Below are 13,042 nucleotides of genomic sequence, written 5' to 3'. Positions count from 1 at the left end.
TCTGAACTAATAACAATTGATGGTGTAAAGAAGTATGACTACAGTTACAAAATTCAGAATTACTACCATTCCTTGAGTCATATCTTCATCCCTTTAAAATACCTCTTCACTGAAAATTGTATGGCCAATACTTGCACTATAGGTACCAACACTTGCAGACCCATGCTCATTATTGTTTGTGTAAAAGCTGCAAACTCATGCGAATACGAATATAGACTTTTGTTGTCCCAAATCAGAAATTTAGGCTCCTCTATGCTCTCATTGGACTCATCATCAATCAACCAATCTTGAATTGTAACATGTCCAATCCCTAGTGAGCGAAGGTGGTGGTGTATCAAATGATCTTTATCAAAAGATGTTAGGGCTGCAAGGTGTTTCCCTGTGGAACTCTTCAATCCTTTCATCCACATCTGGTATCTTCTTTGTATGTAAAGTGTTGGAATCATTATGCTCCATTTCTTGCTTGAGGAGTCTTTCAATCCCTTCTGCAAATTGTTTGATTTCCATCTCCCTTGTATCAAGTTTTTGTTTCTTGATAGTAGTCGTACCAGAAATCTGATTTTCTGATTTTTATAGAGAGAGATGAGCCATACTTAGCTGGTAACAGAGATTATCAACCTCATTTTCCTTGTCTTCCATAAATTTAATAGCAAGATCCCTACCCATAACAACTGCAAGTAGTCTGATTTTATCTTTTTAAATGCTTCTTTGATGCGTGCAATTGAGTACTAATAACAATTGTTAGAATTTGTGAATTACAAATAAATAACCAGAATCAAATTGAACGTGTTAGATCATAATAACTGGAAATAAAATTGACATGATAACAGTATTGGACCAATATTGATGTAAATGCTCAGAGGAATATGACAGCATCACATTTCCAATAATCGTCCTCATCAAATACAAGCAGGTTAGCCTGATTATATAAGCAACAACCAAAATAAAATATTCCTTAATGTTGATTAAAAAATCCATAGTGGGGGATTCTGTAATTCCTTCTTATTGAGTGGAGGAATATTAAATTCCCCCGTATGCAAGTGGAGGAATATTAAATTCCCCGCTCATGGGGTAGAGGAATATAATATTCCCACTAAGGAATTAAAAAAGGACTTATGATTAGCCATAAAAAAGGATTAAATTAAGACCTAGGTTACCTTAAGTCATACAATAAAATTGAAGGATTTACCATTTACCGCTCACTCTAACACCCCCCCTTAAGTGCAACTTAGGAAGTACAAAAAAAGCTAATGGGACTCGGCATCAAAGCCATGTTAGGTACCCATGTACAACTAAAAACACCCTCTCATAATCAAAGAAAAGGAGAAAAACCCAGTAGGACAAAACTCCTCTCCAAAAGAGAGTAGAAAAGAAGCTAAAAATCTCTAGAAGAAAACACTTGTTGCACCCCAAGCAAAACATGTAAGTGAATGAACTTGCTCCCAGTGAAGGGTTTGGTGAAGATGTGTGCAGTCTAATTGGATGTCTAGCAGTATTGAAGGTCAAGGACCTTCTCATGAATCAACTCCCGAATATAGTGCATGTGAATTGCAATATGCTTGGTCCACTGATGATAGACTGGATTGCGAGAAATCTGAATAGCACTTTAATTGTCACATAAGATGACTGTTGGCTTTTGGAAAGGAATGCCAAACTTAGTGAGGATGTGTTGAAGCCAAATAGCCTCAGTGGCTACATTAACTACTCCTCTATACTCAACCTCTATTGAGGAAAGAGAAATAGAAGACTACTTCTTGCTTGACCAAGAAACTGGACCAGAACCAAGAGAGAAGCAATACCCAGAAGTAGACTTATGATCTTAAGAATCACCTACCCAATCTGAATCTGTATAGCCCACCAAGTCAATATCCACAACTTTTACATAATAAATCTCATAGCTATGAATACCTTGGATGTAATGAAGAGACCTCTTAGCTGCTTTCTATTGCAGCTCATGTGGTTCTTGCATAAACCGAGACAGCATGGCCACAACATATGAAATATCGAGCCTTGTGTGAGTCAAGTATATGAGGCTACCAACCAACTGACGATACAAGGTAACATCGACCATGGGTGATGAACAAGAAGCCTCAAGTTTGACCCCTGACAGAAATGGAGTCAATGTAGACTTGCAGTCAGCCATGTGACATTTGGAGAGCATATCAAGCGCTGTAAAATACTGAACTATCCCTGGTTGGGATTATTGAAATGTAGTCTTACTACACTTGTCTTTTGTTAATATTATTTCTGTTTTTTATGATTTTTCAAAAATGTATAACAAGATTACTAAGGATTTTGTAAGAGTGTCGAATATCAAACTTGAATATACTGCTTTTTCTGATTCTGTGCTCTCTGTATGTTGTCTCTCAGTGACCTCACTACATCCTAGTTATCCTGCAACAAATCTTCTGCACTCGACACTCTACTATCGCCACATAACAAATCCATAAAACTAGGTGGATCATACCTGTATAAAGCCATAAAGGGTGACATCTGAGTGATCATGTGATGAGTGGAATTGTAGCAATACTCACATAAGTGAATCCACTTCACCCAAGCCTTCTGCTAAGAAGAAACATAATTCCGCAGATATCCCTCAACCCATTTGTTCACTATTTCTGTCTGACCATCAATCTATGGGTGATAGCTAGTGCCCCTTAATGTTTTCGTAACACTTATATGGAGGACATGACGTTTTAGTTATGTATAATGGACACTTGGTCTACTGAAAGTGTGAAATGAATCAGTATAATAACAACTTCCACAATTTAAAACTTGTATCCAAACAATTGCCACAATAACTGAATTAGGCAATTATGCACATGAACACAATAACAAAAAGATTTATGTGGAAACCCAATGCCGGAGAAAACCACGGCAAATAATTGCTTTATATATAAACTTGTTCTTTTCCAATGATTTTGTAGGCTACGACCTACTAGAGGCTCTGACCCCTATGTTTATGAGCACCGACTCACTGGAAGCTCCAACTCCTACACTTCCTAGGCTCCGACCTACTAGAAGCGCCAACCCCCTACTGCTGCCTTCGTGAGCACCAACCAAATGCACACAAACTGCTTTTCCACCTTGCCAATGTCGCTTAATCAACTGACAATGGATATTTTTATTTCACACTATTCTCTTTTTATCTTCATATAAATTTGTACACTTTTCTCTCTTCTTTAAGTTAGACAATTACACTCAATTTTACTCTTCATTCTTTCTTAACAAAAATGTATATCAGATAAAAACCTGATTATATAATTTCTTTTGTCTACTCAATTACTCTACTAAATGTATATACTCTCCTTTTGTAATTCATACTCTCTCTCAAATAAATATATAAATCAGATATATATAAAAATTGATTATACATTCCTTTATATTACTCTTACATATTCTTCTCTTGCACCTTTGATTCTTCAAAACCAATTTCTTATTTATATCTCCATATCCAACATGTTGTTCCTTTTCAAATGAAAAGATATATCTTTATGGGGTTACTAACAAATGTAACTTTTCGTTCAAACCTCATTACATAAACTAATTTTTAGTTAAAGATTTTCCTTGTATATTTTGTTTCCCTCACAAACTGGTCTTACTCGCTCAGTAGGAAAAACTCATATTTCATTGAAGTAGTGACATCTGGTAAACTTCAAAGACCATCCTTCTATACCATGTCAGATCAGATGTCTTCTATAAGATTTCTGTTTATACTGATTTTGTGAATTCCTTCTTACTGTAACAATCGGAACATTGTCTATATATTTTTAAATAAAATATCAAGTTTGGTTATGGTTAAAATGTTGCTTCATCATTGCTAATCATACAGTATCTGTCCAACTCCAATGCTGGTTCAAGTGATCGCATCTTTCCTGTGCAAATCATATCTTCTAAACTCCAGAGGTATCTAGCACCGAATATTTTTCATCACCGCCGTCTATGAGGTTGCGCATATATTTGGTCATCATATTTGTTTTCTTCCACCATCTTATTATTTTATTTCTTCTCATAACAATCTGGGCTCTTGTCCATACTTTGACCACTGCATAAAAGTCTATAAATAATTCTTTTACAACTACGAATTGACGGTACCAAAATTCCAAAAAATAACTGCTCCTTAAAATTGCCATCTTCGTGAAACGATATGGCCTTCTATTGTGCGTATCAAACATACTGAACATTTTTTGCCTTCTAATACCCTTTTTTTTCTCAAACTCTTGGTGGCTCCTGTACAACGAGTCTCATCCATATTTCACCGTCCTTTATAAAATGTTCATTGGCTGCTTCAATATATGTGCAACTCTATTACAAATGACGTAAGAGATTTTAATAGTTTTCTAATATATGCATCTGTATCGCTGATTAATAGAGTTTACTAGGAAACGATCAGTGTCAACCCTTTGAATGAATGATGTTTCATAACAAATCTCTGCTCCTTGTCTTCTGAAATGGATCATTTCATCACAAGCCTTTATCTGATAAAAAGTCAACCATTAGATTTCCACTGCTTTTGTTTTCCTTGTTATCTAACACTTGTATGATGTCATTCTTTGAATTGTTGCTGCCTTGTTTGGGAGTTGACTGTGAAACAGTTGCTGTTATTTATTTCCATTTGCTATCTATGAAATAACATGTATGGTTGCTGTTGATAACCTGTATTATTTTCAACCTTGTTGCTTAAGTCACTTGACCATACAATTAGTGTTGCCTTCAAAGTTTATTTCTGGTCGCTACATTGGATTTATATTTTTATGTAGATGCCTCAAATGTTCAGTGCAGATATATTTAACTCTATCGTGGCTTCTAGTTTCTGCTTTATAAATTGTTGTTGTAGCATATTGTTGGCTCTACAAATGCAAAATGGCATCGACATCATCTATATATACTGCTGAAGATTGATATCTGTGTTTGCTGTTTATATCTGTAGATGATATCCAGTCTTCAGATGATCATGCATTTCAACTTGTCAAAACACACCAGCATGATACATGACTTCATTATCGTTCATCTCTGCTACGTATAATTGTGTAATTTTTTTATAGGGTCAATATGCTAACTTAATAATACTGACTTGTCCGATTCATGCGCAACGATCTCCTTTCATCAATGACTATCATTCATCAATCTGACATCAATATCAATATGCCTTTGGCATCAATGACAATATTCCATCAAAGTGAATAAGGCTTTTGGAGAATCTATTTATGTTTTGTGTGTTACTGAAGAAATATTTATGATATACTAAGATTGGAGCGTTAAAATATATTTTTTGTAACAAGTGAGCATTCGGTTCTGTGTATGATCAGAGATTCTAATTGTGAGTGATGAATGTGTGTTTGTAAAACATTTTCATATTTCTAGGTTCTGTGACATATTCTTGGCTGTTGTTGTTTACAGTCAAAGTATTTAACCTGTGAAGGAGGTATATTAGGCTTATTGATTGACTGAATTGAAGTCATCAATCATAAGCAAGAATTTTGTATAATTATTTTGAAAAATCAATAAATGATTTATTTTGGGTGTAGCTAGTTTTTTCCCTCGAGTAGGAGAGTTTTCCCAGGATAAATAATTGTGCCAATCTGTATTTGTGTTCTTAGATATCTGATATTTGTGTCAATGCTATTCTGGTTCTGAAAACATTATCATGGTATCAATGTGAGTCTATTAAAGATCTTGAATCAGAAAAGAAAAATTGGGAATGTAAGAGATGCAAGAAATGAGGGATTCATTCAAGCTCATGTAAGCAGTGTGACTACAAAACATCCTTGATTGGTTTAACATTGAAGTCATCTGTATTTTATTGTGATAATCAAGTTGTGGTTATGTTGCTCCTGTTCAGAGAGTGTCTCGGCTGAGAGGGAGTCTCAGCATTCAGATGATCCTTTATGTTCCTTAATGAGTTCTTCAGGGAGAAGTCCAAGGTGCAATCCCTTGTAGATGAGTTCTTCTCTGTGTGGGAGAAGTTCGAGGTGTAATCCCTTGTTAATGAGATCTTCTCCATGAGGAAGAAGTTTGGGGTGCAATCCCTTGTTAGTGCATTCTTCTCTGCGAGAGAACCTTGAGGTGAAAACCCTTGCTCCACCCTCTAGAAGTAGCTATGGTGGATACACCCTCTACGAGTAGCCGTGGTGGATGTCATGTGTGAGACTCCATCACTTGGTTTTCTATTTCTTTCACTGCCTAAGAGTAGTCATGGTGAAAGTCATGCTAAGACGACAATATTATGTTCACAGAATTTGTGATGAGATTTTTTTTACTAACATTTTTTGTTGCAGCTTCTTGTGTTTTTCATGTTAAGAAATGGCAAAAGATACAAATAACCACTCTCTTTCTAAGAGGGACTGTGAAGTTTGTAGCTACGAGAGAGATTACTCTTACCTGTGATTGATTCTACAATGTTTGATTGCATTTTTTGAGTTGAGTGTTGCTGTCTCTGTTCGACCATTCACAGTTTCAGGTCTCTATCTCTCGGCTGGATCCTCTATAATCATGTGTGAACCATTTTCCCTCAAATGTTCTCTTACCTTCTTAACTGTTGTGCAAAGAGTCATGGTTCCGTGCATATCTTGTATTGGCATCATGATGTGGCTCATTGCTATGTCTGTTGGTATCCATCTGGCTGGAAATGGTTCTTGCATTTATTCAGCACCTCTTCTATTCACCTTTTGTCAATGCTGAAACACTCGATGACTTGGCACCGTTATCATATGACTTTGCATGAAAGTGGGTTGCTTCAACAGTTCATGGCTCAAGTCAATCGTTCATGTTTGAAGGCTATTGTGTGTTTGTCCAAATTTGTAACTGTCCACTCTAGCAATTTTGCGCGAGCCCCTTTGTGTTTTGGTAATGCTTCTATGGAGGATGTGATGTTTCTCAGTTACATATGATGGACTCTTGATCTACCAAAAGTGAATATGGCACACGGAGAGTCTATTTATGTTTTGTGTGTTGCCAAAGAATTCTTAGAGAGTCGGTAGGTGAGAATAGGTGAGCAGCCTATGATACACTGAGATTGGAGTCTTAAAAAAAAATTTGGTAAGAAGTGAGAATTTGGTTGTGTACTATCACAGATTCTGATTGTGAGTGATGAATGTGTGTTTGTAAATCATTTTCATATTTATAAGTTCTGAGAGATACTCTTGGCTGTTGTTGTATACAGTCAAAGTGTTTAACTTGTGGAGGAGGTATATCAGGCTTATTGATTGACTGAGTTGAAGTTATCAATCATAAGAAAGAATTTTGTGTAATTGTTTTGAAAACTCAATAAAGGATATTTGTTGGGTGTGGCTGGGTTTTTCCCTCGAGTAGGAGGGTTTTCCCAGGGTAAATTTTTTGTGTCTATCTGCATTTGTGTTCTTAGATATCTGATATTTGTGTCAATGCTATTCTGGTTGTGAAAACATTAATAGGATGCATCTCCTTGCAACTATGGTATTTCCTGATTGGATGGAGAATGTCACAAAAAAAAGGACTGCAGCATGTAAGGGATCGTGATAAGGGAGTTCTTGACACCTTAGGCAAGGGATTCCCAACTCAAGGCAGGGAAGTGGTTTGGCTCAAGGAATTGATGGTCTTCCTAGGGGACCTGATAGTTCTGACGAGCATGGGATTTCTCGTTTGGCTGCCAAAATTTCTGATCCTTCCTAAAGTGTTTTTTACATTTAATATGATGCTATTGTGCTCCTTTATCATGTAGGTGTATCATGTTATACTAAGAGGCTTGATTATTGATGACCCTCAGCTTTTCAAACCATGTTGATTTTGACAGCTATGATAGTAGCCATTGTATAGTGGCTTCTTGTAAAACTGCTATACATTCATTTTACGGTAGGTTTTTTGGGTTTTTGGACATGGTTTTCGTTAATAGGCATATACTTAAATTGTAAACTTTTAGTTCAATAATATTCAAAAATATATAGAAGCAGTGAGCAGTAAGGTGAAAGAAATAAACAAGTCATTTTCTAGATACAGAGAGAATGTTATGAGCTTTACTTCTACTATGACAGCATCGCCAAACCCAAAACCACATGCAGGAATATCTTCACCACCAAATGTAGATAGAAGCCGATCATACCGCCCACCTCCACAAATCGCCCTGAGTTTTCCATCTCTGTCAAATCCCTATGAAAAAAGAGTAAAAGGTTTATCAGGATATGCTCCTGCCTTTTGCTTGCTAAATTAAAAGATTAAATCAATTAAGACAAGTGCCTTGATAATGTACATTTTAATTTTTGCACGATAAATAAATGGTAAGAAATTTATTGATGTCCACGGATAACCAAAAGCAGGTCAATGGATTACAAAGGTATCCAATTAGAATAGATAAGTACTAGGAAAAGAGATCTTCGGTTATATAAAGAAACTGAACTATGAACACTGAATAAATATTAAAAGATCAAGCAGGGAAAACTTAAATAATCCAATGCATATAGAAAAGTCTTAATTGCTAGTAAAAATTTATCACGTTCAAAGAGGAGAAACTTTAAAACAGAAGAAATAACATTAACAATCATGCAATGGTCAAGTTGCAACTCAACTAACACAATGAGCAGCCATTGATACCAAAACAATTATCTGAGTATGATAGAGAATCTATTCCAGTAGCTCCCGTGCTCTACCCGACAAATGAATATATGCAAACCTAGAAGAACGTTAAGAGGTTATCTGATGCAACTTATCTGATTTAAAAAGGACAAGTTTCATGGCAACCATGTAATATGATTAGCAAGTAATTCAGGAAGGTTGCAATAAACAATCAACATAGCCCTTACACATATATGGTTATGACTTACCGATGAATAACACAATATTGAAATCATGTCGATAGAAAGAAGAATATTGTAAGATAAGATATAAGGCTACAGTAAAGTAAAATAGTAAAAAATTGGTGATGTGGCAAAGTAAGAAGGATTCTGTATTATCAGGAGAGCAATGAAATTGATATTTTTTGATAGAGTCAATTATTTTTATGCAGAAAAATAAACCCAACAGATTACCATACTCAGATTCCATCCATTGCATCACCCAAGGTACCCCTCCAGAAAGGACAAAAGAAGAAAAAATAACAAAGGGAGGAACAGAAAAGAATCAGAGTGGCTGTTTGACTTTAGAAATGTAATTTGCAAGAAAAAAGATTAAACAGAAACTAGTGGATGGTAGGTTGATGATAGTTCATAATATCGAAATCGTTGACATAAACAATACTCATCATGTTGGATTAGTATGGAAAGTAATGGGGAATAATTTACCTCAAATACAGTTCCAGTGTAATAAGCTAGGCCACGAACGATAGATGCATCAAATTCAATCCAATCAGCATAGCCATAATCATTTGCAAAAGAAAATAGTTGTTTCAGTTCAGATACAACTCCACCATCTGAACCAAGCATCTCTGCAATACATAAAAATCATCCGTTCCTGAATGTGTCACTACAAAAAACATTTCATTATAAATTTCTTCTTGCCATGAAAAATGTTCATCACAAACAAATATTTTAAGGAAAGCCATATTTAATTCTAATAAATTGCCATGTAATTTGTAGTTTCATCTCATCTAATCAGAACATCCACTGCTAAGGAATCTGTAGTAGGACACAATGCCAGTCAAAAAAAATTAATTTTATTTGTTAATTTGCCAAGAGAAACATGCTACCTAGTTTCAGTTTTTTGTATGTTGTAAAACACAAGAATTTCCAACAAGGAATTTTGCATCACAAACTTTGATTATTCCCTCAAAAGGATCAGTTGATTTCATATAAAGTATATGTCCTGGAGCTGATAATCTCACATTTAACTCAAAATATGAATAGTTGGAACAAGATCTGCAATCACAGGCTTATCTCAGGCAAAGAAATATTGAATTAATATTGGCAAACCTTCAAGTTCAGACAATGACAATGACAAAGCCTGAAGAATTCCTCCAACAGCATCGGAAGGAATTCCAACTTTTTCTAATTCCTTTTCAATCTCTTCCATAGAAATTTTACCCATCTGTCAATATACAATGAATGTGTTGATTATATGGAATATGAAATTATAAAAATTTGTTAACAAACTTAATAAGTTCATCAAAACATGAAATAATCGACATCAGGAATGTTGGATGAAACACATTATGATGACATAAAACAAGAAGCAATAGTACTCCCATTTACCCAATTTATGCCTCAAGTTATCCACCCTGATGGCTTTGATTTAATTTATCATTCACATGTCAAAAGCTTCTAGATACACACATAATCAAACAATGTAACAGCCACTTCATATATACTTTGTCCCAGGATAGCATAAAGGATCAACAAGCTTCCAGGTAAAGAAAAAACCTATTCTTTTAGGTAAACTACCTCATAGCAATCGAATATATATATATATATATATGAAAATAAGTGGCCATGAAAAATCATAATGTTTTGTAAATAGATTTACTTAAAAAGTTTAGCATTAGATATCACTTCAATTCACATAAAGAAAATCCCATAGCTCAAAATCTCGTTCTCTACCACTTATCAGCGAGGCAAAAAAACATTTTCTTGGCAAATATCAGAGAGAAATCGGCAACTTCTCGGGAATTTTTAAAATGACTTAAATTTAATAAAAAATGTATTTTTTTTACAAAAATCAATAAGTAGATGCACGTAATGAGTCGGTAAATGAGTAAACAAACCAAACAAGTTGATCTATATATATATATATATATATATATATATATATATATGCAATAAGTAACAAAAATGCATCCTCATGTGGAATGCCGATGTAGTCAAAAAGACTTTGAACTCTGAAGCAAACTACAAACACTGAAATGTCTTTGTAAAAAGATAAGCAAATACAAATGTCAAGTTCAATATGAAACTAATCTACAAATTTTGGGAGATATAGTGTCTGTTGGGGATGACTCTATTGTCTAAGTCTAAAACACTCAAAGTTGTCAGAATTCTGGTTTGTTTTATTGCCGCAACAGGATTGGAAACTCCTGTAGCATCAATAAATTGTTTTAGACAGTGACACGAATTATCTAAGTACAAGTCGGGCTTTATTAAATTTTGCAGCAAACCTAAGTTTTGACATAGTGTTCCACCATTGTCTAAAATATTATTTATTTATCTTCACGGCACTATAGTTTGCAGGTGAACAATGACTCATAATATTTTCACAAGGCCCGTCAAATAATATATACATTTCGGAGGGGATATATTAATCCCCTTGGCTAGGAGGAAAGTATTTGGAGGTTATAGTGGCAACTATAACGGAGTTTGGATTTATTAATTTTATAACTGGGGATGTCAAGGATATTATCGGGTACTGAAACCTTAATTAAGTAATTAACGGAGTCTTGCTGAGTGCAAAGTCCGAAGACATCATAAGGGATGAGGCCAGGATTGTGCCCTGGGTGAATTTGGTAGCATGGATGCTCCTTAGTCCTTGGCTCTTAGCCGAAGAGGTTTCAGGCACATGTGGGCCCGTATCGGGTACCTAAAACTTGTTTGTGGATGAGCTCCATCAAAAAAAATTAAGTAATCGCACCCGTCACATTTGTTCTTGGAAATGGAGCTAAATGGTAAAGTTTAATCGTCCCATCTAATGATTTATAACCGACGGAGATTAATATTTGTTAAGAAGAAATATTAATGGGTGAATATTTATGAGAATTGTTGATGGAAGAATGTAGGTGCTATTTCATTTACCATCAATTATACAGAGACGTGTGCTAAGTTTTTATGGCTTGATAAAAATAAAACTATGGAGGGAAATCCTTGACGGCAAGTGGCAGAAGGAAGATTTTAGAAAGAATGCAGTGGTCATTATATTAGGAAAAATCTTTCTGAATCATGAGCTGCCTGATTATAAGGAGTTTCTTTTAATCTGAAGGGGATATTACATTCAGCTTCTGAAGGAATGCCCTCGTATCAGGAGCATACAGGGAATAGCTTAAGATAATATTTGATGTCAACAAATTCCTATTAACTATTGCCATTACAAAATCTCTGAGCATTATACATGCCAAAACCAACAAGGAAATAAATTGTATCGAAGGATACATGCCTTAAATGATACCTGTCGTTACTCATTCAAGTAAAGACAAATAAATGTGCTTCAAATGTGGCGGAGTAACACATGTTGAGGGCAAAATAACGTCTGGAGAAGTTTTCTTGGCAAGCTGGACAATTCGCTTACCATGTTGGAATGTAGTTTGGAATTACTCATAAGGAATAAGTCTCACGCGTCCAAATTTAAAAATCATTTTTGCAAAGAGAAGGATGTCACCATAAATTCCACCATAACCAAGTGTCGAGAAATGAATGATACAATACAGGTAGATAATTTTCTGAGTCATTTTGTGTGCATGTAGTGGAGGTGGGTGGTTTGTAGTAGCCAACAGAATTTCAGCTTGAATAATGAGACAGAGATTGGATGTCGTTTCATATTCTAGGGACTACTGTTGTCAGAGTTTGTGACCGTTCTTAGTTAGAAGATATTGAGCCACGATCTCATGCATTAGAGGACTTCGCACATATTGTGAGCAAAATAAAGCTTATATTTGTAAATATAATCTGTGCAAATCTTTTAATGTGAACACCATTCAATGAATTCATTTTGGGTGTAACTACAGTGTGTAAGAGGTGTCAACAAGGTATTTTTCATCAGAGACAATTCATAACATATCAGTGCAAAGTATTGTTTATTAAGTGGATAGAGGTAGTCTGTTCATTTCCTATTGCAGGCGTTTTGTAACTCATATTGCCAGGTTTACCAGAAGTCATTATTGGGGTCGACGGTGCATTGATTAACCATTGTTCAGAAACTGTTACAGTAATAACTCTCAGTGCAAAATGATGAGATTAATTGTAGTTTGAGACAGAAGACAAAGTTGGGTGTAGCAGTTGACTAGTACAGGGACAGTGAGCAAAAACTTCCATTTGGGGTTTCCAGTTAGACAAGAAGGGCATTGGACTTTCTCTGCAGTCATCTGTGTTGTGAATGCATGCCGAGATTATCAGTGATGACTCAGTGAAGGAGTTGCACTGAATACACCAGTCTA

The 13,042-nt window shown here is 35.3% G+C and overlaps 1 protein-coding gene across 4 annotated transcripts in view; it reads right to left on the bottom strand.

Annotated features, from left to right (window-relative positions):
• LOC149543895 (histidine--tRNA ligase, chloroplastic/mitochondrial-like) overlaps positions 1–13,042 on the bottom strand; it is a 146,317-nt gene that overhangs the window by 19,532 nt on the left and 113,743 nt on the right. For all 4 annotated transcript variants that reach the window (XM_089798549.1, XM_089798551.1, XM_089798550.1 and 1 more), the window contains 3 exons: positions 9,879–9,993; positions 9,252–9,394; positions 7,996–8,124 (listed from right to left, as the gene is read on the bottom strand). In XM_089798549.1, coding sequence (XP_089654675.1) covers positions 7,996–8,124; positions 9,252–9,394; positions 9,879–9,993 — 387 coding nt within the window. The remainder of the gene's footprint in view (positions 1–7,995; positions 8,125–9,251; positions 9,395–9,878; positions 9,994–13,042) is intronic.

This window comes from Cupressus sempervirens, chromosome 8 (assembly GCF_028749045.1).
Source record: "Cupressus sempervirens isolate cs-2001-9-10 chromosome 8, ASM2874904v1, whole genome shotgun sequence".
Taxonomy (NCBI): domain Eukaryota; kingdom Viridiplantae; phylum Streptophyta; class Pinopsida; order Cupressales; family Cupressaceae; genus Cupressus; species Cupressus sempervirens.
This window is presented reverse-complemented; position numbering and strand designations above follow the sequence as displayed.